This window comes from Sardina pilchardus, chromosome 24 (assembly GCF_963854185.1).
Source record: "Sardina pilchardus chromosome 24, fSarPil1.1, whole genome shotgun sequence".
Classification (NCBI taxonomy): domain Eukaryota; kingdom Metazoa; phylum Chordata; class Actinopteri; order Clupeiformes; family Clupeidae; genus Sardina; species Sardina pilchardus.
The window spans coordinates 13,929,712-13,956,431 of NC_085017.1; the positions used below are offsets into that span (position 1 = coordinate 13,929,712).

The window sequence follows — 26,720 nt, forward strand, 5'->3', positions numbered from 1 at the left end:
CACAATGTGGCTTATATTCGGGAAATTACTGTAGTCTTTGCTCTCAGAATACATACTGTACACACACTGCACAGTTTTGATCAGTCTATGCTCTAAACTACAAAGCCTTTTCAAGTATGTGTGTGTGTGTGTGTGTAAGGTACTTTTGATGTACTGTACATGATGACAAATAATTCAGCTATGTAATATTGCCCTTTCTCAAGTGGTTAGACCAAAGACCAAAGCGTTTAGACTGTGTTCCCAACAGGACACTGAAGCACAAGGGCGGGCGGCAGGTTAAATACTGTATGAGCTGCTGACAAGCATCCGTGACCCACATTCGTGTTTACAGAACAACCTACTACGAATCTGGGGTGGGCACTATCGTCTTCCCTCCATGTGACTGGAGGCATATGCTTACATATAGTAGAACACTTGGCTTGCATGGGGGGGGGGGGGGGCAATGAGTGTATGTGGTAAGTCACATGACTGCACCCCACCCCCTTGTCTATAAATAACTACCCTAATTTTACCCTCGGGTGAATGTTACTTTCCTAACCACCCTTCATGTGTTCAAGGCTCTGAGAAACTCAGTCGGAGGGCGTGTAGCGCATTAGTGAATGTGTGTGTGTGAGACAGACAGACAGTGTGTGTGTGTGTGTGTGTGTCTGTATATGTGTGTGTGTGTGTCTGACATCATTACCCAGCGTCCGTCACGGTCCGTCATGCAATGGGACTTATTTTCTCCAATGATGACGCGGTGAGCAGAGGGCCCGTCCCCAAACGAGTGTCCATGGAGGTGTTAAGGGCGTCCAAGAAGGAGGCCGTCCAGCAGCTGAAGGCCGACTTCCTGCGAGCTCTGCAGGAAGACGACGCTGAAGAGGTCAAGACGATCCTCGACACCACCAGCATAGACATAGACACTGTGTTAGAAGTGGAGGACAACAACATGGTCCTGGCCTCCTACAAGCAAGGTAACATTTGCCAGCAGGGTTTGGACTGAGATGATCCTGTTAAAGCCACTCAACGCCCTTATTCAAATCATACCAATGAAACAGGTGCACATTCTGAGGGAATTATTAAACGTTTTGCATGAGGTTTCCAATGTCTCAAAGCTCTGGCTTGGTGTGCTTATGCATATAAATAGCACACTGTTCTACTGGAGGCTCTGTGCTGTAGTCAGCCACCGAGGGGAGCCAGAGTGTGTCAGACCAGGCACAGAACAGCTGTTTCCCCTCTACATGTGCTATTGACAGCTCAAGTCAAACAATCACATATTTCTTGTTAAAGGGCACACTTCACCGATTAGCATTAAGCTTTGTATCTTTAGAAAACCAGTCATGTTTTTGAATGGCCGTGCATCATTCCCTCAGTTTGCCTTGAGACGGGAGAAATACGGTTTTCAATGTTGGACTTCCTGCTTTCAATGATGTAAAAATCGCCATCGCCTATATCTTTGTCGAGTAGGTGAAACTACAAACGCTTTCCTCATTTTTCCAAGAGGGGGCGCTAGCGGTGCGACTTCACTTGCAGAAACTAAAATATATAGCCGCCATCTTTCTTGGAAACTATAGGCTCCCGGTCTGTGGAGAAAGCTGATAAGTAACTATGATTTAATATTAAATACTAATTCATTGAATGCTGATAATGAAACTGATATGGCAAATGGGGATTCTGAAGATCTGGTATGTGAATTTGATGCACGAGATTACCTGTACGAGCTGTAATACAGCACAGAACATCAAGGCCTCCATCAAGGCCTGCAGCAAGCCTGAACGTCGATTAGGGTCACTGGCTGTCAATTAGGAGGCTTTGCCTGGGCTGGCTCAAACTAGAATGGACTAGCTCTCACAAGGTCAGTTATCCCAATGTTATTCACAAGTTGTTGCACAAATAGTATTAGCGATATTAATACTTGTTAAAGGTCGGGTATTCTATGCTGTCAATTTGCGGGACATTTGACATGGAAATATGTAAAATTAACGTTTAGTTTTTTTCAGGTTTTTTTCGCTAATTCCTTTTCAAGACCAGCAACATTGATATATGGCCACAAGATTGAGTGCAACATAAAGCAATGATCATTTTAATTTTAGAATCGTTATTAATGCCAAAATGTTACCTTAATGAGTCCTTCTCATAGGTCCTTCTGTGTACTTGTCTACTTCCTGGTGGATGACATGGTAAGGCAGTGAAAGGCAGGGAATTCTGGGAGTTGTTGGCTTTTATTCACATGATGACCTAAAAGTACATTTTCGGTTTTTTTCTCCCATCTCAGGGGAAAATGAGGGAATGATGCACGACCATTCAAAAATATGACTGGGTTTCTAACAATAAATAGCATCATGCAAATGGGTGAAATGCTCCTTTAAGTCCTGTTTGTTACAGTGCAACAGATCTGACAAAGCTTCATATTTTATCACTCTGGTTATAGTGTCACTATTTCATTACACAGTATAACTCACTTAAAACAGTGTGTAACAGCGGCACACTGGTGTCCTCTAACCTTATGTTAGCCATGTTTTATAGTAGTTGAAAATATGGGTATTGTGGCTTTACCTTCATCATTACTTATTATGGAACAGTGTACTTCACAATGTAGGCCTAGTTACACAGCAGGTGTGATGTGCAGGTGTGACTTAAATCCCATCAAAGGAAAAAACCTTGATCCCAACCAGACACTTGACAATCTCAGATTGACCCTGTAATATGCCCTAGGCAACTGGTTGCCTGACTACAAGTTGGAGTGCTCGTGGGCGATGGGTATCCACGTGTGCATGATGTACAACTCCCTGGAGTGCGCGCACGTTCTGTTGGAGAGTGGAGCCGCCATCAACCTCATGCCCAACGGCAAGACGCCGCTGCATGTGGCCTGCGCGGCCTCGCACGTCGACTGCGTGGCCCTACTGTTGGAATACGGCGCCCGTATTAATCGGCTGTCGCTCAGCGGCCATACAGTTTTGCACTACTGCATCACCAAGGAGTCGGTGGACTGTGCTAGGCACCTCATTCTCAACGGTATGGAAGTCAAATGCAGACAGACACACATATAGGGATAACGTTAGAAGTAGGCTACAATTATCTGAAATGGTAGGCCAATGACAATGGAGGGACATAATTAAAATCTCTTTACTACAAACTACAGATGAACCTGTAAGACATCAGAATACATTATAACGTAGTTTAAGGACTAGGAAGATCCCAAATAAACCAGAGAATTGATCGCTTTTGATCAAATTGATTGCAAGCCCAGGTCCTCGGACATGCACAGTTCTAGTTTTATATAACCTGTGATACATGGATATTGTTTTTTATTATTATTCCCACCCTCCTAACATAACTGTTTGACATAAAATGTCACAATAGTTTACACAATTATTTGTATTATTTTATTATTACTATTTGTGCTTGTTTATTGTTGATGTTTACCCCGATAGAATAGTTCCTATGACTCAGTGGGAAGTATGTGTGCCTGGTATGTGGAGCCAGGCCGCCCACTCTGATGTGCAAAAGCATGTCGGGCAACTGTAAAGACTGCAAGACGAGACGGTCTGCTCTAGTATCATCATGTTTGTTGCAATGGAAACTGTCATAAATGCTTAATTTTAATGGTTGCTATGTTGGTTGCTAGGTACGTGGAGGTTTCATATAGTTGACTGGAGGCATAGTTGATGATAACTGACAGTTGAAATGGTTGAACAGTTAAATAGTTGAGTAGTTTCAATGGTTAAATGATTTAATAGTGTATTATTGCAGTGAGGACCTTTATTTTGAAACAGTTGTGGACACAGGAAACAGTTTAACAGGATATGTAGTCTTCAGAGAGAGACTGTATGCTTAAAACCTGAGAAACTGACAGTTGGTCCAGGGAGCCTGGCCACCTGGCATAGGATTCTAATTGCTTAACAGCCTCTATTATGATGCCATCACCCCAATGTTAAGTCTATGGGGGAAATGTTAATAGTTTTTAACTAATATAATAGTTTAAAAAGTATAAAAGTTACAAAGTTGAAAAATACATTCCACAGGTGTCCTAAGTAAGACCTACGTAGCAGTGTTTGAATGAAGTTTCTACGTTAAATGGTTGAAGCTGAATAAGTTGCGTCAGCGGAGTAATGAGAAGCCTACGAAGAACAGTACAGATAGCAGCAGACCAGTTGAGAGACGCAGCCGAGACCAATTATCATGCCAGCCGGTAGGTTAGCAAGCAGCAGGAAAGACCAGCCCCCAGTTTCTGGCCGGCAACAAGTAGACTGGCGAAGTAGCCTATAAGCAGCAAAGCAGCAGCCGACAAACTTCCTGCTAACAAGAGACATGGACACCCAACAGTATTACCTACCCGCTTGTCTCCACAACAAACCTGTGGTGCCGTGTTTTGAGACCACACTCGGAAGTTATGATTCTCCCATGGAACACCCTAAACACAACAAAACAGTTGTGCTTAGCACTAAATCCATCTACAGTATACACACTCACGTCTCTCTTACTCCTCCAAGATACTTACCTTCAGCACGGGAAGGTGAGACAAATCACCAAGTCCAGTTTCCACTATTGAGGCTCTTAACGAATTCCCCAAAAGCCAGCCTGACTACACGTCTGCCACTAACGTGTGCTGCAGTCCATGTCCCCTCCATTCACCAACACGCATGCCCTTTAAAAGCAGCAGTGTCAGGAACCTAAACACCCGATGGACATAATTGGTGCCCCACCCCCCCAATTAGGTCAATTTGGTCTTGCCCTATCACACTTAGATATAGTAGATCACTTGGCTTGGTTTATGCACGGGGGGGCAATAAGTGTGGAAAGTCACATGACTGCAGCGCCTGTGCATCCCACCCCCTTGTCTATAAATAACTACCCTAATTTTACCCTCGGATGAATGTTACTTTCCTAACCACCCTTCACGTGTTCAAGGCTCTGGGAAACTCACTCGGAGGGCGTGTAGCGCATTAGAGAATGTGTGTGTGAGACAGACAGCGTGTGTGTCTGTGTCTGACATCATTACTCGTCCGTCATGCAATGGGACTTATTTTCTCCAATGATGACGCGGTGAGCAGAGGGCCCGTCCCCAAACGAGTGTCCATGGAGGTGTTAGGGGCGACCAAGAAGGAGGCCATCCAGCAGCTGAAGGCCGACTTCGTGCGAGCTCTGCAGGAAGACGACGCTGAAGAGGTCAAGACAATCCTCGACACCACCAGCATAGACATAGACACTGTGTTAGAAGTGGAGGACAACAACATGGTTCTGGCCTCCTACAAGCAAGGTAACATTTGCCAGCAGGGTTTGGACTGAGCTGACACTGTTAAAGCCACTCGACGCCCTTATTCAAATCATACCAATGAAACAGGTGCACATTCTGAGGGAATTATTAAACGTTTTGCATGAGGTTTCCAATGTCTCAAAGCTCTGGCTTGGTGTGCCTATGCCCTATGCATATAAATAGCATGCTGTTCTACTGGAGGCTTTGTGCAGTACTGTAGTCAGCCACTGAGGGGAGCCAGATTCACAGGAGTCCCTCCTGGAGTGGTGGTGTCAGACCAGGCACAGAGCAGCTGCTTCCCCTCTACACGTGCTATTTTGACAGGTCAAGTCAAACAATCACATATTTCTTGTTAAGTCCTGTTTGTTACAGTGCAACAGATCTGACAAAGCTTCATATTTTATCACTCTGGTTATATGTGTCACTATTTCATTACACAGTAAAACTCACTTAAAACAGTGTGTAACAGCGGTACACTGGTGTCCTCTAACCTTATGTTAGCCATGTTTTAAAGTAGTTGAATGTATGGGTATCATTGTGGTTTTACCTTCATCATTAACCTACTTTTTATGGAACAGTGTACTTCAAAATGTAGGCCTAGTTAAACAGCAGGTGTGATGTGCAGGTGTGACCTAAATTCCATCAAAGGAGAGAGCCTTGATCCCAACCAGACTCTTGACAATCTCAGATTGACCCTGTACTGTAATGTGCCCTAATGTGCAGGCTACTGGTTGCCTGACTACAAGTTGGAGTGTTCGTGGGCGATGGGTATCCACGTGTGCATGATGTACAACTCCCTGGAGTGCGCGCACGTTCTGTTGGAGAGTGGAGCCGCCATCAACCTCATGCCCAACGGCAAGACGCCGTTGCATGTGGCCTGCGCGGCCTCGCACGTCGACTGCGTGGCCCTACTGTTGGAATACGGCGCCCGTATTAATCGGCTGTCGCACAGCGGCCATACAGTTTTGCACTACTGCATCACCAAGGAGTCGGTGGACTGCGCTAACCACCTCATTCTCAACGGTATGGAGGTCAAATGCAGACAGACACACATATGGGGATGAAGTTAGAAGTATATTTATCTCAAAAATGGCAACGGCAATGGGGAGACATAATTAAAATCTCTTTGCTACAAACTACAGATGAACCTGTAAGTCTTAAGACATCAGAATACATTATAACGTAGTTTAAGGACTAGGAAGATCCCAAATAGACCAGAGAATGATTGCTAAAAAATAGTAATAATAGAATAATAAAAAATTTAATGTCAAACAGTTATGTTAGGAGGGTGGGAATAATAATAATAATAATAAAACAATATCCATGTATCACAGGTTATATAAAATAAAACTTACACAATATGACTTTCAATGCAGAGAAACGCAACACTGACAAACAATTGAAAGAAACAACAGCAGCTATGGTTTGGTCAACGGTATCACTGATTGCGCACACAATCTTTATACAACACCAAGACCTCAACAGCCCATACCATCCCTGTCAACAGGTGCCGATGTGAATTTGACCGGTCAAAACATTGATGACGACACACCACTTCACACAGCGGCTCGCTATGGCGTTCCCGAGCTAACTGCGTTGTACCTGGCGCATGGTGCAAAGGTTAACACGAGCAACTGTCGTTTGGAGACGCCACTCATCATTGCGGCTTACTGGGCCTTCTGTCCGCGCAAGCAGATCTTCAGCCCTGACCATCACCTAGTATGCCGCATCCTGCTCGACAACGGGGCCAACCCGAACTCAATTGAGGAAGACAACAAAACTGCGCTGCACAAGGCAGCCTGGAACAGCGACCACACGCTGATGGAGATGTTGCTAACTGCTGGCGCTGACGCCAGGGCTATGGACATCAATGGCTGCGCGCCTATCCAGTACGTGATCAAGGTCACCCAGGTGCGGCCGGGCTGCATCCCTGAGCTCTGCTTTCAGCTGTTGCTTAACCACGGCGGCGCCCGTGTCTACCCGCCTCAGTTCCACAAGGTAAACACGCGTCAGTCATCCTGTCTTACATTACATGTCCTCTCTAGTAAAGATGTGGATTCCTGCCAGGTGTACAACACACCACCTCCCAAGATCTTGACATGTTGTGGTTTGTGTGAAGAAAGCAAGACAGAAATATGGGTGTGTGCTATGGTGTACAGTGTACAGCGTAGATGAATAAGCTTAAACAAACACTAAATGCCAGTTTAATCAGAGGAGTAATATTCCCCTATTGTATGTGAAGGTAGTTACTCTCATGGTCTGGTAATGTTGCCTAATGTCATTGAAAGTACTTTATACTGTACACACACAACACCACATGTTGCGGTCATTTCTTGAAAAGACCTGCAGGCCAAGAGGACATCCTCCAGTCAAGTAACATACTGTAGGCATCACCCTCATCGAAACACCATGTCTCTTGGTGCAGGTTTATGTAAATGCACAGCCACATTGCATGGAGATTATTTTTGATGCTATTTTTTGTGTGCAGTAGATGGTAGCAGTTTGACATACACTGTGTTTGGTTCCTGTTCCTTAAGTAGGTTCTGCAGGCCTGCCATGATTCCCCCAGAGCAGTAGAGGTCATGGTGAACTCCTATGAACACATCAAAGCCACCAGTAAGTGGAGGACGTCTATCGCTGAGGAATCCTATCAGGTAGGTATCATACTGTATGTCATTTGTACAGGTCCTGTCCACGCCTTGTGGTGTTGTAGCCAGTAGCCTTGACATAGTCTTAACTTTCCAGATGAAATCTAGTCTGTTCTCTTCGACCCTGTGTAAAACACATCAATATCTCAAGGTCCTATTTTTGGGGTTGATTAACACACAAGTGTCCCAAGCATGAACTGAACTTATCATGTGGTTTGCACACTACCCTCCTTTGTTTGCACCTAGAAACTTGGTCATGATATACTGTAATTAGCTAATTCATTTGAAGTTATTCAATTCAATTTAGTTCATTTTGCTCATAGCCCAACATTTTAGTGTCCCCATAGTTTTAATCAGGGTAAATAGGGTGAGTGTTTACTATTAGAGTTTGAAGGCTGTTGTCAAACATAATGCTGGACGTTCCACCCACACTATAATGTGCCTAAACACAGCATGCCTGCAGCGTTGTACATACAGTTCTCTTCCTGTACTGTAGATGTGTTTTGATTTTCTCCATGACAGCAACACCAAGAGTTCTATGACTCCATGTTCTCGGTGTGCTGCAACACTCCGCGCACTCTGACGCACCTGGCCCGCTGTGCCATCCGCACTCACCTGCGGCAGCACTGCCACAGGGGCGTCCACGAGCTCCCCATCCCCCCCTCCATGGCACGCTACATTCTCCTGGAGCCGGTGGGAATCATATACTGACGCGGAGCTGTTACAGAGAGGGTTAAAATAACGTTTGTTTCCGTGCCGCCATGTCTGTACGAGGAGTCTACTATGGCGTGAACCTCTGACTCTGAGCAGGCCTCATTCTGAGGTGTCCTCATGTGAACGTTTCTGGACCTGTTCCAACTCTGAGGAGTAATGGAATGGCTATTTAAGAAACAGAACAACTTCAGCCTACTGCAGCTCTCTTATTCACAGCAGCATTGGGAGATGACTCATACCTGCAATGGAGAGTTATGTTTTTTTTTTCCTCTTTTTTTTCTGTAAATTTTCTGTCTGCTTACCTTGCTGACTAGGCAGTGAAAACACTCAGCTGTTGCACAAGCACAACCATACGAATACCTCTCTGTCAAATGTTTTCTCAGTAAACAGAAAATATTGATATTAAATAATGTAATGTAATTAATATGCAATTGTGAGCTCCTGGTTTTGCTTTAAGGAAGTAAAATGCTGACCAGTGTAAGGCAAAATTTGGAGCGGATTGCTTTGGAAAAGTTCCCAAAAAGCAAATCTAAAAAAGGAAACCTATTTATAGACCTTATGATATCATGGCTTTCTACAGTACCTTCCAGTGTTATTCCACTAAGTCCCCAGTAGTCCCCAAACTCCTGACTACTATAACAATACTACTGGCACATGGATATGCAGGCAAATGTATATGCCAATACGGGGTGCTATCAAGTTAGGGTTTGAGGATGATGAGGAGGATGATGACGATGATGATGATTAAGATGATGATGAGTCTCAATGAGTTTTTAATGTTTAACGAGAGGAGCTGAGGATAATACCAGTAGGATGACAGCACTTTAGAGACCTGCATTTCAATAGAGGTGACTTGGCCATTAGTTCTTTTCTCTTTTTTTGTCAGAGGAGATGGCAAAGTGCACTTGCAAAGGTTTGACTGCACATCTCGTCTTCCTGGAGGTGGAAGGTAGCGCCATTTTAACTTTGCATAATGGGGACTCCACACAAAGCAAATGGAAGCCTCTTTCTTCTTTCTCTCTTTCTTTCATTCATTCATTCTGTCTTTCACTCTTTCTCTCTCAGAAGTCCCAAAATATAGGTGCTTGAAATTATGCCAGAGAATGAGTGGCTGCATGCTCTTTGTGTTTTTGTGATTCAGCAACAATAATTGCTCCATAATGTATCTTAAATTACAGATAATATGAAGAGGTGAAAGTCACTCACTTGAAACTTGTGAGTGTTTCTGATAGGCTTAGGGTCTCCCAAGAACTTTCTCAATGAAAGCATAGCGTGCTGTGAGGCTTTGTCGTCTTAATTAAAGTAATGCCTTAAGCACCTGACCCGGATTGTCAAGTGGCAACAGCAATGATGCCAGCTTTCCTCAAAGGCCAAATCGTGCTCTTTCGTAATGCCTAAAGTAGGCCTACAATTAAAGCTGCAACATTTTGCCACTTTTAGGAGGACAAATAAACACAAGTATCATCCACACTGACCACGCCAGCCATCCAGGATGTATGGACTAAGTAGGTCTGTGTCCCAGGCTTGAACACACTGCAAAAAATCAAAGAAAAACTTGTTCATACAATAGCTGAATATACGTCTGCTTGCCTTTTAAGTAGCCAGCTTAGTGTTAGGCTAAGATTCACATAGGGTGCCTCTCATGTAAAGTTTATACGTCCTCCCTCGCTCCTCGGGCCTCGATCCTCACTGATCTACATAAAGAAAGATAGACGAAGGAGACTATCGTTGTTGCCGCCCCATCATTCTTTATGTAGATCAGTGAGGATCGAGGCCCGAGGAGCGAGGGAGGACGTATAAACTTAACATGAGAGGCACCTATGGAGCTGTTTTACAGCTGTTTTGGCAAGTTGGTCTTGGATTTACAGGATGAGAAATCAATACATGTCTAACAAACAATAGCCTACCAAACAAACAATACTTGCACTGTACTTTCAAACTTATGAATGACTATGTAGCCAGTCCAAACCCCATAAGCCCAACCCATCCACCCAACAACATCAGCAGAGCATGGCCACATTATAATTTGGACAGAGTTGACCTTGGGTGGGATCTTGATGAAATTGCCAAAGTCAGAGCCAACTCTTCATTTGGTGGAAGCCTACAAGTGCAATATGATTGATTACACACCCAGGAAAGCTGACAAGCACTTAACTTTGTGAGATCTCATATCTAAGTCAGCATGCCGTTATATTTAAGTTAAGTGGTGTAGGTGTGTGGAACACAACAAATGCTCCATAGTGATTCAGTTTGTTATAATGGCATTTCATACGTTCACATAAACCAAAAAAGTAGTAACTCTTTTCTGAACTAAAATAAATCAAGCACCTGGAACTATTTAGATATTATCTTCATGAATAATTTAAATAACCATGATGACCATAATGTGAATTACAAAATACTACTACATAATTTGAATGTATCTTAAAACAAAATAATCATGTTACACGATTATGTAGTTCTTTTACTTTAAAATAACAGCCTCATCTTTGATATTGCCAGAACGTCTGTTATGTCATATAACATTGTTCTCGAAGGTAGGCATTACCACATTTTAGGCAAACTGGGTACCCCCTTAGCACTGAGCACCCTCAGTATGCTAAACACTGACGAAAAGGGCAACTTCATCATGTTACTGTACATACTTGTATTAGCGATATTGTCCATCCCTGGTTGCAGCAAAATGAAAAATAGATGATGCTTGAGGTATGAACTGTCAGTGTCGAACTAAAAATAGTACACCATAATAAAAATATTTAATATGATACAGTATGTAGGTTATTGTATGAGCAAAATATGATCAAAACATTTTAGTGTGTTGTCTAATTGCCTCTTAATGTGATGCAGACCAACACACACTGACTCTGCAGCTCATGTGGTCCCATAAGTGGACTGTAATGGGGGGGGGGATAAGGGATAAGGCCTTCAGGCTGTCTTCTCAACCGCCACCGATCTCATCTGGAAGCCATGATTCTCCCGAGCCACACAGCCACTCATCTCTACCGCTGGCAAGGAGCCGAAACCACCGACACATAACTTACCACTAAAAAGCTTTGGAAGCAAGAGAAGCCACACATTCATACTCGATGAGAATGTGTGTGTATTGATGGGAATTAAGTCTGTGCTCTGTCTTAACATTCATCTTTGTCTTTCAAGATAACAAGAAGATAGACATACTGTACTGTACAGTGCCTTCAAAAAACTATTCACCACCCTTGGATATTTCCACTTTTACTGTTTTTATGAATAGAATCTTGATCAATTTAACTTGGCCTTTTTTACAATAGTTCTCAAAAAATCCCCTCTTTAATCTCAAAGTGAAAAAGACTTCTACAAAGTAATATTAGTCTATTGAAAAATAAGCAATCGCATAAATATTCATCCCCTCAGGTCTTAATTAGGCTTGCATTTTTCTTCACAAAACTGCTCAAGCTCTGCCAGGTTGGAAGGGGATCGGGTGTGAACAGCCCTTTTAAAGTCCAGCCACAGCTTTTCTTTTGGATTGAGATCTGGGCTTTGACTCCAGAACTTTCACCTTGTTGTCTTTAAACCATTTCTGTATACAGTAGTTCTTGCTATACACTTCGGTTCATTGTCTTTGGGAGAGTAAGTCTTTCCAGGGAATGTTCAGCAGGGGCGGACTGGGACAAAAAATAGGCCCTGGCATTTTGGACCAGACCGGCCCACCTTATTTGCTATAACGCGAACATTTTCAGTCTTTTGAATGTGTATACAACTGTGGGTTGGTGCTCTACGATGTGCTTGGGCCAGCCCAATGTCAATCGGGCCATCAACTGATCAACTGTCTGGCTTATAGGCCGGTCAGAAACAATAACATATAGATTAAAAAAAAAGAGTGTTGGACTCGGGACTATCGGCCCAAATAGCACCGCGGCCACCGGGAAAGTGCAAGGTATGCCAGATGGCCAGTCCACCCCTGACTTGAAATCTTTTTCGTATCCACCCCCCTCACTTTTGCTTTTCAATAACCCTTTCTTTGAGTTGTTTGGAGTATCATTTTGTCTTCATGGTGGAATTATAGCCAGGAATACTGATCGACCAGTGACTGGACCTTCCGTAGGTGTCTTTATATGTCTATACTACTGTATACACACTCACTGCACGGTATCTCCATTTCTCTAATTGGGAGACTATTAGCACCAATGGGCTGGACGACTGTTGATTTAGGTCAGTCACTTATGGGCGGGTGATGCCATTGCTTATTTAGCATCTTATATCTTTAATTAATTAGCATTGCTTTGCAGAAATGCTTTCACTTTGACATTAAAGAGGGGAGTTTTGTAAATTATTATACACATTAAATTGTCAAATAATCCATCTATTAAAGCAATAAAATACTGTATATAAAAAAATACCTGGGGAAGGGGTGTGTGTGTGTGTGTGTGTGTGTGTGTGTGTCTTTTTTGGGCACTGTGCTAGAAAACACAGATGTGCTATCTATAGCTGGAAAACTACAGTATAGGCCTGGGATACTCCATTGGAAACAGCCTTGGAAATATATAAAAAGTGTGGGACATTGTAAGGATGAGTGACAAGTCAGCCCGTGCTCAAAGACCTTAAAATAGAGAAGTGTTTTGCAAGTGCTGGGCTCAGGTGTCAATGTGTGTGTGTGTGTGTGTGTGTGTGTGTGTGTGGACTTGATGTTCCCCGCGCAGTAGAGCACCAGACAAACGATAGAGCGGCAGAACTGTGTGTTCCGGCCATGGCTGGCCACTGGCCAAGAATAGACGTTGACACGTAGCCAGAAACAGCTCTCGCCTGCTCGCTGAAAACAAAGCAAGAGGTCACCCAGCTCTTAAGGGGGGGGGGGGGGGACCCTCAACAGCAATGGGAGCAAATTACACACTGAAACAATCCAGTTGCAGGGCCCACTTTGCAAATAGATGCCAGAAGGGTGTCTCCGAAAATGATACAAACAAGAGTTTTAAGCTGAAACTCTGTGAGGTTTTCAGGAACACAACTTTTTAGGGAACACTGTGTTCCTTGCATTGCAGTTGCGTTATTCAGATCAAAGCAGCCCCCGACCCAATCCTGAGATAGCATCTGTATTCAATTGTTTTGGCTTCATGCTAGATAGAAAAGAGACACAGATCAGTGTTTCTCCTCCTTTTTTATTCAAAATTGAGATACAGTAGATGCTACTCCTGTGCAGTGATATGGTAAAGGACACAAAATGCAACACATCATCACTGATCCTCACTATTCCTGGATGACCATTAGAAACGGGCATGTCTTCCATGACCACACCATGTGAAAACAATGAAATGAAAAGTGCATTATCATGTAGCACGCTCATTGAAAGAAATGTCCATCATGATATTTACTGTCTAACTGAAAGCATAAGAAGACCCAAACACATGGGGCGTGTCCTAGTTAGGCCAAAAAGCCCAAACAAAAACATGACTGAAGTGAACGATGAGTGAATTATATCAGATGTGTTTGTTTTGATGAAGTCCAATCAATGGAGACAAACCAACAGACAGGCTTCAATAAGCTGAAGTTTAATGAGGAGTCACTCGAAACCAGCAGTTCTGCAATTCCCTTGAGGAATACTGAGTGAAAGTCAACCGTTTCATTCTTTTGACCAGGCGCATGTACAGTACAGTACAGTACAGTACATACAAGCACATAGGCACAGCAATCATCAGAGTGATACAAAAATAACAGAAGTGCAGCAAAGATGGCTAACCCTCTAGAACCTGAGACCATACAAAATAGAGGAATAAACCATTATCAATTATTATAATATAATGGAAAAGATAAAAACGAAACAATGGCAATTAGTTACCATGCTCATCCTCTCTCAACATTGGCTTTTCATTTTAAAAAGCACAAACTTAACACAAAGCTAAAGAGTATAAGCAGAGCAGTTAGTCTCAAAGTCTCACACTACACTACAGCATAGTTTTTTCACCAAAACAGTTGCTTAAGGCCCACACATTGCTCTGTGTGCAACTCATTGGAAGCCCCCACTGATGTACAGTAGAAAGCCTGCAGCAATCAATACACAGCTGATATGTTCACACGGATACCTCAACTTAACTTAACCAAGGTCCCCCCACACAGAACAAAACAGAATAGCAGGTCATTGTTTGCATTGTGTTGGCATGGGCTAAAATCCATTTGATTCTTATTGCTCTGGCGAGATTGGCAAATGAAGAACTGTCCTTAGCCGACATGTTCACACCCTGGCACGGGAATCACGTCGCCAGCCAAGAGGGAAAACAAACAATCTTCTGGTCAAAGTTCACACATATTGACAGACTCTAAAAGACTTATATTATGGGCTACATGATGCTGGTGTTTGGCACTTCTCTTGGCAACAAGATAAATACACACTAGCCTTTTGGATCTTAAAGGTACAGTGTGTAATTGTTTATTTTTTCTTTTTTTCTTTAGTTAATCTGAATTTATGATCCCATAGGCTTCTCTATACCAAAGTCATTGAACAATGGGTAGAATGATCTCTCCAACTCAGCAATCAGGGACCTCCTAGGTGTCAGCCAAACACAAAAAAGCAGGTGACGCAGAGCAGGAGACTGGTCTGGAGGTTTGTTTTCTAATCTCTGACTAGTGGTAATTAGCTGCATCTGATTAACAGATCTGGCAGATATTGCAATTGTAGTTTTTATCAAAAAGTGTCATTTCGTGTAACTTGATACCTTCACATTCCAAAAACCTCTGATGCAAATAATTTAAAGTGCCAAATTAAATAACTACAAAATGGAGTGTCTTGGAAATACATATGGTCGCCGGTGGGTCCATACAGAAATACTAAAGGTATTTTGTAATTTTCAGAACCCCTGAATTTATTCCAATTTAAAACATATCAATCCCTTTATGCCCAGATGTCAATGCAAGCTTTCAAGCTTCTACCACTAATACATGCACATACAGTAAGTTGTGTTTTTGCTGGTTATATATTCTGAAAATAGATGAACATTTCATTAAAAAGCTAAGGTTTTGTTATAACAACAAAAACATTTTATATGAGTCATGGTCTGACCATGGTCATGATCAGAATTTGAAAATTCTATACTGGCTCTCTTTTGAGTATTTTCTAATTGAAGTAGGTCATTTAAACTTCTCATATGGCCTTTTTGTACAATTATAAAATGTATCGATAAATAAATGAGACACTACCTACTGTATACCACCACCTCTCTCTCTCTCGCTCTCTCTCTCTCTATCACTCACTCACTTTAACAAAACATTGCCTTATGATTTCTCTATAAACTGTAATCCATTTACAACTGATGCTAGTGTCAATGGCACAATATCTTACACACTTCTCGATGTGAATTACGATAATGCATATGAATCTCCCAAACGGAGCTTTCCTCAGTCATGTTGAGGTCTATCTTCAAAACTCCTTTCGGATTCGTTAGTTTGATTAGGGGCATTTCAGAAGTAAAATGCATGTACAGGCTTGCTATAGTCAGTCCATTTTAGACAAAAAAGAAGACATAAAGGTTTCTTCAATGTGACCAGCACCAAAACTATCCTCACAGTGACAGGTTGTATTATGCAGTACAACGATGAAATTCACTGCGACAAAAAACAAATACCACTGCTGTAAAATCCAGTGATTCCTCTTTGCATTGAAACGACGGGTTCTCAAGTAGTTGAAATGACTGAGGCTACATGTAGACTTGTGTCTTATAAGACAAAAACTTATTTTCTGACTTCTGTTGGCAAATATAGTGTTAAAATGAGTTGTTAGTCAGAGCTACAGTACAATGCTAGTTAGAAATAAATTGAAAGGTTAAAATAATAATAATAAAAAAAAAATGTGTCTCCTAAAATCTCCAAATGCCCCATTTTCTGATGATTGTGACATGAATACTGTATGTCACCTGTCAAAACTACATCTTGCCACACCAATAATAATACATGCGCTATTCTCGCACAATGGGTCATACAGAAGACTTCTATGGCGAGAAAGCAATGTCCTTATTACACAGCATCCAAGCCAAAAGCTTGGTTAGGTCCTCAGCTTGGAGTGAAACAGGAGTGAATCCATTCTCTTGCTCTCTCGAGTCATCGTTCACGATCATCTTGTCTGATTTTACACGCTGAACTCATACTTCCCCATCTTCTTGGGCTCCTTGCTGGGGATGCACCAGTCATCGGCCTCTATGCTCGTCTGGTAATGCCTTAGCGCAGACTTGTTGAAGACGGGAAGCCTTTCAACAGACTCGGTGGATAAGGCCTTGAAATCAAACACAGAGAGCAACGTCGCATTTTATTTTCAGATCAGACAAAACTCTCTTTCTCCCTCTCAGTGGAAGGTCACATGGATTCATTAAACCCTTATCCAGGATTAGATTAAACACATACAGTAGAGCATGTGAATGATGCGATTCCTAAATTAAGCAAAAACCTTTAAATAAGCTTTCTCAACTTGATCCACAGATGGTTCAGACCTTGCATTGCTAAAGACGAAGTTAGTCATATAAAAGTAAAAGATATCTACATGTAACTCAGCGTGAAATATAAATCTAAAAAAGGTGCTACCTTCAGGTAGATGACAGCAGATGTTCCATAGCCTTCCATAGAGTAGAGCTGAAGATCGCCCTGGAAGTACTTGGCGTACAGACGTGAAATGGGAAGGCCGTAACCGAAGCCGGCCTGCAGAAGAACAGCAGAGACCCTGGATGAGTGAATGGCTAACTGTCCTCACCATGTCCTCTGTAAAGCAGCTCATTTACAAAACGCTTTACTTCTTCTAACTGGTTGTTAAACATTGTTAAATATCTTGGCTCACATTAACAGTTTTCAGTGCTGGGGCACAGTGCAATAACAATTGACTTGACCCGGCTGCCAAATGAAAACACAATTTTGATGTAATTCTTCCATTATTCCATTCCGTTATTTTAAAAATGATCTACGTGTTAAACAAAAAGCTTACCCTTTTATAGATACATTTTTGAAAACACACAGACTAGGTGGAATTGCAGGAAGAATGTAGCCATAAGGATTACCAAAGGAGCATTGCGCGCATTGTCTAACTCAGGGGCAGGGGCCGTGGAATACATGTAGCTGAAGAGGCGCTCAATCTTCCTCAGAGGAACGCCACCGCCTCTGTCTGACATCTAGAACAAAACACACCACATGGGGTCAACATTTATGGTCCTCACACATCCTAAGGGGATCATTTAAATCATTTGAATTCCTGCACAGGAACAGGAAACAGGAGCTGTTTCAGTACTAAAAATGCATTCATTAAAGATGTTATAGGCATAACATAATGCATGTGTGTGAATGACAACATAGTTACCACTACTGGAAGACATAACATTACTTCATTACAACATTACCTACATTACTACAACAACTTATAAATCATTATACATATTTATGAAGCAGAATCACATTAAGTGAACACAGCCTTCATTGTAGAACCAGCACAAGTGGATAACTCACTTTTATGGTCAGGTCTTCAGTGCCCAGTGACACTCTGACCTTAACGGGTGGGATAGTTATACTGTCTTCATGGGTCTCCACCGTGGCTCTCATGGCATTCTGTAGAGGAAGGCATTCAAAAAAGCTGAAAACAACTGATAACACGGAATCATTTCTCAAAGATGGCCGACGTCTAGCTCTTAGATTTATGGTGCAAATCAATCCCTGCTCAGGTTTAACGGAGAGTGCAAGCAGATAAACATGATGTATAATAAGCCGTAGGCCTGATAAAAAACATAAATCAGTCACAGATCATAGAGAGTATTGTTTGGTATGAGTCACCCTGTTCTACTGTACATGTAGGTAAAAAAAACAAAACAGAACTTGGCTTTGATTTAACCACAGACTGTACCACACTGTACCTTAAAGAGCTCAAACAGCATGTGGTATAGATGGGAGGGGACGTAGACGATGTGTAGGGGCGAGTCAGGGTCTTTAGCTGCAACAAAAGGGAAAAAAAACAGCTTTTAAAATCGAATCAATTCCACAAATAAGATAAGGGGATAGCAGCAGCAAATATAGGGCCTTTGGCATGTGCAGTGTTTGTATAAAGGCACAGAACCTTCCATCGAGTGTCTGAGGTAAGCTGTTTACCTCGCATCGATCAGGGCTTGTGTCTGCCAAGTTATTAGTAGTTCTGTGCAGCAACTGTGCAACACTCTCGCAAATCGAGAAAGCTTCATGCCCACATTACAGACGTGAAAACACAGACATCGTAGTAACTCTAGCGTCTGACAAAAGGTGCGTCCTCAACCTACAGTACAGCATAGTACACATTCAATTTAATTCTGAATGTATATCTAGAATACCTTACTGCAGCACAGTTACAAAAACACAATCAAAGCAATGACCAGGTCCAAACTTCATGCAACAATGTAAGGGAGGTTACTACTGTTTATTTACATGCCATATGTAAACAACCAACATATCAACATGTCAGCAAGTCTGAAACCCGGGAATACAAGACTGTTGTGAAACGCCCGAAACCTTACAAACCCACACACATCAAGGAGTTAATCGCACTCTCTGTATTGCTTTGATGCAAGTGAGAGAGTTGCCAGATGCAGTAATTGCACATTACAGGCACAAATCACTCCAGAAATAATGCTGCCGGCAGTACTGTAGATTGTTTTGGGCCACAGCATTCCTCTTTGCAAAAGTAGCCAACCAAACGCTGAAACTTTAAATTTAAGACGTACTGTGAGAACGGAGCGACGACTGACAGCTCAACTCAGGCTGAAAGTGAACAAGCCCATTTACAGTACAGTTGGATAAACCAACATAATTGCAGGCCTCAAGTGCTGCGCACGGTCGGATTCCATGCCCATGTGAATTGTGGCATTCTCCTACGCCCACGGCCAAAGTATGAGTATCTCTTTACCCGCGCGCACCATGCAAAACGTGTCTGGGTCGGGTCTGCATTGACGAAATAAGTATGGGGTTTCCCAGCACCCATGATCCACTCCACAAACATGCACAAGGTAAACATGCCCGATATGAAAGCACCTCTCTACGTACAGCAAGTAGTGTAAACAAGGGCAGAGAACAGTCAGTGTGCGATGCGTTAACGGTAATCTGGTCCGACAGCTCCAAACTCACCATGCACACAGCATACATAGACAGACTGAACTGAAAGCTTAGACTGAGAAGAGTCTCTCACAGTTCACTTGCTTGATCTCCATTTCGGGGGAGGTCAGGTAGTATTGTTCACACAGCATCTTGGACGTCTCAAAGGCATCTGGTGGCAGCAGGACAAACACACAGGACAGACAAACGCACACACACACACACACACACACACACACACACACACACACACACACACACACACACACACACACACAGGTGAGTTATTCTACGGGTGGCCTAAACCAACTGCTCACAAGACCTGACACACACAAACAAACACATCTCTTTTCATAACACATCACAGTTTTCATGTGAAATACCTGGACTCACAAGTAGAAAACCTGATGAAGTAAACATGAATGTACAGAGGACGGCCTGTTGGGGTGAGTTGTCTATGTGTGCTAGAATTTAATGTCAACTTCTGCTCTAATTTCAGAGGCTTGTGTTAAATGACTTGCAAACAGCCATCATTGCATTGCTGCCTTCAAACACACAATATAACCTTTAGCCAATATCTTATCTACCAGAAACCAGCTTATAACGTCATTATCTTCACATTATCTGTACCTTTTACTACCTCCACCACGTCGCAGTTGGGATCAATGCAGCCTATATGTTTAGGGTGGGCTGGGTTGGCGCTTCCATCAAATATTAGTGCTGTTGACAACAAAAAAACAAAACAACATACAGATTCAATCCATGTATACTCTACATATCCAATCCATGAGGACTCAATGAATGCATATTCCTCTCTCTTTGTGAGGAGTGGGACTGCATGTAGCATGCATAATGAGCACGGAGTACAGAAAACTCACTGTGTTGGTTCATGATCATGCGGGTGGAGATACGACTCATGTAGAAGCGGTCCAGGAAGTACTGGACATTCTGATTGGTCACCGGGTCGACACCAAAGGCCTCTTTGTACTCCAGCACTCCCTGGGCCATGGTGGGCACAACGTTGTTGTGGCGATTTCGCACATTGACAAGGGTCTCTGTGAACCTGTGACGACGTAATAAACAATATTGTCTCAGGCTGTCATTTATTCATTAGATCAGTATGGATTCAACTTTACTGTCATTGTGCAAGTACAACGACAACAAAAGGCAGTCTGCATATGACCAGAGGTGCAAAAGCAGAAAGTGCAACGTGATACACAAAGAAAAGAATATACTGTAAACAGGTGGTGCATAAGACAAGAAATGCAGTGCAGCATAGACAGTAGTGTACAGTTGGTTTACATTAATATAAATGAAATATGTGCCGTATAATAGCAGTTACCTTATAAAAGCAGAAATAAATATGGCCATGTAGTATAAACAATGTATGAACAGCATATACAGATACAGTATATATGCAATGTAGTAGCAGTAACATTGCACGAGTACAGTAATTTCCCGCATATACTGTAAGCCGCATTGTGTATTAGCCGCAGGACAGTGTTTTATGCAAGTTAAAAGAAACAAAACCATATTAACATCATATTAAATGCCCCCCTGTATTACCCTCATAGCTGAAGAAATTTTGCAAAATCAATGTATAAGCCGCAGCTAATAGTCTGGAAATTACAGTAGTAAGAATAATATAGGTATATGCAGATATTAACAGAATATATTATAACACCATGAAGTCAGACGTACTGTCCCTTTAAGAACCCCCTGTCAGTCATCTGACTGTCACGGGTCATTGGCTTATCAGTTCTAACGAACAACTGACTAGGAATGCCTGCCATTGGATATCTCAATGGTCCATCTTAATAACGGTGGATGCAAACAATAACCACCTGGACACAAACACATGGTACTGTATGTAGTAAGGACTTGCTCATGGTACATTGTGCTGACTGTGAATTCACAAGGGTAAAAGAATGCAGCAGCAATCCACAAAGTATCATAAGAGTGCTGCTACTTTCACTACTGCTCCTCCATCCAGGACTTTCAGACGGTCGACAAGTGGATCCGAGGAAAAAGTCTTAACACCCCCATCCCAGTGAATGTGCAGTATAATCACACTGCACAGATTGCATCATTTAAAGGTAGCATTTTAAAGTGTTTTTGTTTTTCTCAATTCTTTGTTCACCTTTCTGTCTGTATGGACTGTGTTTTGACTATACACACTAGCTGAGCTGATGCACTGCCACCAATGAGTGGTGAGCTGCCATGGTGATACCGTACTCACTTTTTTAAGATATTTTTGTCGTCAGGATCTTTTTCTAGAAAATCCACTAATTCCATGAGACTCTGTGCATACCTGTAGAAAAAAACAAACATACGGCCATCAGTGAAATAGTCTGCTATGCACAACAACAAAGCAGAAACAAATCCTCACTAACGCTCTGAACTTTTTGTAGATTTTTCCACAAGATTATGTCAACAACACAATTAGCCTCCATCAAAACAACAGTACCTTTTTCTAGGCTGTAGTCAGCCTGAAACCCAGCCAGGTCACTAAAATAGAAGCCCGGCCCAATAGAAGCTGAGAGTTCACACTGCGGCTTCATGACACAGAATTACATAAACGGCGTAAACTGGGATGCCAGGGCAGTGTTTGAACAGGCAACATTGGGCAACGACTCAACCACAAAACAAGAGCAGAGGTCATCATTGTGAAAGTGTCATTAATCAGGGTGCCCACAAGGAACGCAGACTCGTTTGTGAGACAGTCAAAAGGGCAGTGCTTATATTATGCAACCCTCTATTGCAGAAGCTGAATCGTACATGTCAGCATGAAGCGAGACATACATCACTTGCAGACTGTAGTAGAGCATTCCTTTATGGGAGGATGAACAATGTGATACTGCATCAGTCATTTATTAATGATGTATTACTATTTCAAATGTGCATTCAACACACTGTCTGAAAGACTGGATCGATACATTGACATTATGTTTTCCAATCATTCCGAAGTGTTTTTTAGATGTCACAGAGAACAATCTATTGGAGTGTGAAGATAGAAGGACTGTCTACCCCACATACTGTAACAAATATAGTTGTAAATTTGTATTTGTACATTTGACAAAAACAGGTTCTGCTGTGGACATATTGGCAGAAGACACCCTATTATGGAGGCTGAAATCTGTTCTGGCAAACTTGTTTGGGTAATTGTCTTCAGGCATCAGGCATCCCACTTCTGACAACGCTAACATAACTGTGATTTTTTGTTGTTTGTTCAGTGATAATTTGCAATATGGAACTAATTAAGACAAGAAATACTTATTTATTATTACTAGGTGCCTTAGAATGATTCCTTTGAGAAAGCTGGAAAAGTCATTTTTAGCTCAGTTGCCTTTCATAGCTCATCACAGCTGCCAAGCCCGGTTGGGCATACAGTATAAAATCCAAACAGCATGACTCCTTTCCCTTGAAGACCATGCTCATCCAGATAGATGTAAAAACTAAATTTTTGTCAATATTAGTGCCCATGAATTACAAAAACCACAAACAATAACAACAAAACATATTTTTCACATTGGGACTAATCAAAACATTTTCTTAACTAGCTAAGATATTTTAAGTGTATGTCTGTTGTCACTGACAGAGCTTGGTAGAGTACCTGCTACAATGTGATTGGAAGATATGAGGCAAGAGGTTGTTAAGTGCAGTTATTTAATACGGCTGACCTGACCTTGAGACCCAGCCATGTTAGTGAGAGTCGGCTGAGAGAAGTTAAACTTTCCCCTACAGTTGCTTGATTGTGAATTCATCTGATTCATACAGATACAGTATGTGGAGGATATGCTTCCAGGAACTGTAAACCTGTGAGCTTTGGATGTAATACACTCTTTCTCTATCACTCTCTCTCTCTCTTTATTTTTCTCTCTCTCTTTCTCTGTCTCTCTCTATCAGAAAAACATGAGAAGGATGTCAAACGTACAATTTAAATAAATGAAAACGTTCCCAAACAAGTAACTACTGAACTCAGTACGATGAATGATAAATCAATACATGGCTACAAAGTGTATGTTACAAAACAAAATCTTATCTCCGTCTCAAATGTTTATTCCAACAGTACATATCAAGAGAAAGACAAGTGCTTGTGCCTTCTGGCTATATTTATCCATGGTGTTTGATAGGAACAGGCTGAGTGATTACTCGGTGTTATAAACTAGTAAGGAGGGGCTCTCGTTCACTCAAGGGTTCAAAGGTCAAACTGTACAGAACTGTCTTAGTTGTTGACAAGGTGTCCACATTGTCCTGCTAGGATGACACAAAGATTGCTTTTTGTCACTCCGCAGGCTAAGATTCACACACTGTTATGCAAGACTCTTTAAACTTCTGACCTACAAGTGTGCCAAACCACTCTGACGTCTGAGCTAGATTCATTCATCCACATACTGTAATTTTCTTGTTTCTCTTCTTCACTTTGGCCGGATGCTACATGAAAACTATGAAGGCCATCAGGTCATTTCATTTAAGAGATGATTTAGTCTAGTTTGTGATACAATGAGATAGTGATCCCGTGCCTTAGTTGATAACATTCCTCAGTTTGATTCTTTTACCCAGACTAATGGGCAGGCTATTGCACAGACAGAATAAATAGAAAATCATAGAACGTATGATAGAATTCTGTATGAGGAATGTATGTGTGCCTTATTTGCCCCATGTGTATAACATCCCATAGTGTTTAAACAGCACTGAAATGATATTGGTGGTCACTGTCATTAATGTTCAATAACCAATAAGCATTACATCATTACAACACTTAGAAACATTGGGAATGTTTGAAGGGAAGGTTCTTGATTCTTAATATCCTGCAGAACAGTCACGTGAAAATACACTTGGCAAGGTGCAAACATTTGACCCTTTTGAGGCATGTGTAAGGCAGGGAACATACCGTACAGAAATTACATGAGGGGGAAGAAAAATGGTGGTCAACAACACTAACCAGCTCTGGAGCAGTTGTAAGGATGGAGTGTGAAGTAGCTTGTCTGGGAGGAAGTCTATCTCTTTCATGATATTTGCTAGTCTGACAGGAAGCTCCTGACGCAAAAACATAAACGAAGTCTTCTCGCAGGCGTTGGCAGACCCTGCAAGGCACAGAAAGCACAGCGATTCTCAATAAACAATGCTGCCATGCCATACTGCGCTACCGACATGAATCTGTTGTCCATATTTGACTACCAAGACAAGGGTATCTTCAATTAGGCTACGTGTGCGTGTTACATGCCACTTTCATTAGTAAAATCATTTTCATTAGTACACGTGTTTTGGGAGAAGATTGAGGCGATCACAAGTTGGAAGAGTGGCCACGTATGTCATCATGTACCACATGAAAGATAGCCTACATGTCAGAAACAGTGAGGGTGTAAGAAGAAACAGCGTCAACAAAGATTAGGCTACTAGCCTAAATGACATGTTGCAGCAGCAGGAGACTTAAACTTACCGAAGTCGATGAACTGCTTCATCGATAACGGTGAAGGTGAAAACTTGGAAAAGCGATCCACTTGTTTTGGTATGTTAGACTTTGCGCTGTTCAGCAAAAGTTGTGCAAACTTCATTTTGACTCTGCGTTATTCTGACGGTAACTTCTAAATAACCTTGAATCTGGTGACAGATCTTCTGTTGTTGCAATCAAATTTGCTCTTGAGGAAAGGAAAAAAAGAGTAGGCTAGCCTATGATCAATGGTTTTGCCAGGGGGAAAAATACCATCACGTTACAATAATTCTTCATCTGAAAATCGACATCCCCGCAGCAGTTGATAAGCTTATTCTCATACAGTACTGCTATGTCCCGTCCATTGACAAAATCCCTTGCTCCCCTGGTCCACGGTTGTTTTTCTTATTGAGTCCAGTGTGACATTCGCTTTGGTCAATTGACTTGCACGGAGCGAAGCTACCGGCAGGAAGGTGTCATGCCTTGCGCTATTCACAGGAACTAGCCTACGCTCCGTCTTGTTTTGCTAAATATCTTTAAAGGGGTGTCAGCGACCAAATACATCTAAACTCGCGTATGCTAATTGGATTCACTATGTTCACCCCACACAACCTATAGCAAAATGTCTGTTATTTTTTGTGCACATGCGCAGAACAAATATAGAGCACAGGTCGTGGAGGAGGGTCTCGGAAGTGTAGATAAAATGAAACACAACAGTAAAACAACAACAACCTAAACATCAACACATTTTCAGGTACGGTCAGGTCTTGTTTTTGTCCAACTCAGATACAACTGATTCTGATGGCAATTAAACATACCAATGAGACACCATTGTGTAGGCAATACTGGTGACACAACACAACTTGATTTCTGACCTCTAGGTGACTTGACATTTTGGCTCAGAGGGCCTACTGGATTGAAACAGTGACAGGAATGATCAGGTTAACACTTCAGCTATTGTACAGTAGTAGCCTAGGTCATATCCTACCCTGGTAACTTGCTTCCCTCTATAGGTCACGTTTTATAGTGCACCATGGTTTTTAAGCCTACTGTATCTTTTCATCCATCTGTTGGCAAACCCCTGGCCTATTATTTAGGCTACTAAAGTAAGAAAGCCTATACATTTTCAAGTGAAAAAGGGCTGCAATTGTTGCATTTTTCAAACAGACTCTGTTGACTCTCTTGCAACTTAATTTTGCCAGTTCTGTTGTTTTTATACGAGGCAACATTTTTAGTTTTTATATCAGCAACTTCCTAAAGCCTACAAGCATTAGCATTTTGTGCATTTGCCACATTGAATAAACCAATTTAGATATCAATTTAGATATGGTTATACTTCCTAGCTATACAAACATTTTGGTAAAACCTTTCCTTATGAGCTTCACCCATAACAGTGTTGAAGCCTGAGATTGATCAAGCATTAAACCCCCCCCATAAATTATTCAATAGAAAGTGAGAAAGAAACTAACCACTTGCATGCCATGCTGTTCCGAACACTTTGATGGCACTTGCCTCATAAATTATGTCAAACGGATCAAACATTCTAATGGGGGGGCGCTTTGTAAACAAACCTATCCTAACAGTGTGGGATCCAGGGGGAATATGCAAGCCATGAGTGGCACCCTAAACTATTTTC

General features: G+C 42.0%; 2 protein-coding genes across 3 annotated transcripts; one reads left to right on the top strand and one right to left on the bottom strand.

The window, feature by feature from the left end:
• Positions 1-591: 591 nt before the first annotated feature.
• On the top strand, positions 592-9,016 carry asb4 (ankyrin repeat and SOCS box containing 4). Of its 2 annotated transcripts, none has more exons than XM_062529525.1 (5): positions 592-953; positions 2,695-2,994; positions 6,744-7,234; positions 7,777-7,890; positions 8,407-9,016. In XM_062529525.1, the coding sequence occupies exons 1-5, from the start codon at positions 710-712 to the stop codon at positions 8,593-8,595; spliced, it is 1,338 nt and encodes a 445-aa protein (XP_062385509.1). In that variant the 5' UTR covers positions 592-709; the 3' UTR covers positions 8,596-9,016. The 2 variants fall into 2 exon arrangements, with proteins under 2 accessions (XP_062385509.1, XP_062385508.1); XM_062529524.1 differs by lacking the exons at positions 592-953; positions 2,695-2,994 and adding exons at positions 5,025-5,239; positions 5,960-6,259.
• Positions 9,017-14,099: 5,083 nt separating this feature from the next.
• Positions 14,100-25,701, bottom strand: pdk4 (pyruvate dehydrogenase kinase, isozyme 4). The gene is made up of 11 exons (XM_062529162.1): positions 25,094-25,701; positions 24,596-24,737; positions 21,890-21,961; positions 20,529-20,713; positions 20,281-20,370; positions 19,745-19,822; positions 18,447-18,523; positions 18,046-18,144; positions 17,604-17,714; positions 17,137-17,250; positions 14,100-16,831 (listed from the first exon to the last, which is right to left on the bottom strand). Exons 1-11 carry the CDS (start codon positions 25,206-25,208, stop codon positions 16,688-16,690), a joined length of 1,227 nt encoding a protein of 408 aa, XP_062385146.1. The 5' UTR covers positions 25,209-25,701; the 3' UTR covers positions 14,100-16,687.
• Between the last annotated feature and the right edge of the window lie 1,019 nt (positions 25,702-26,720).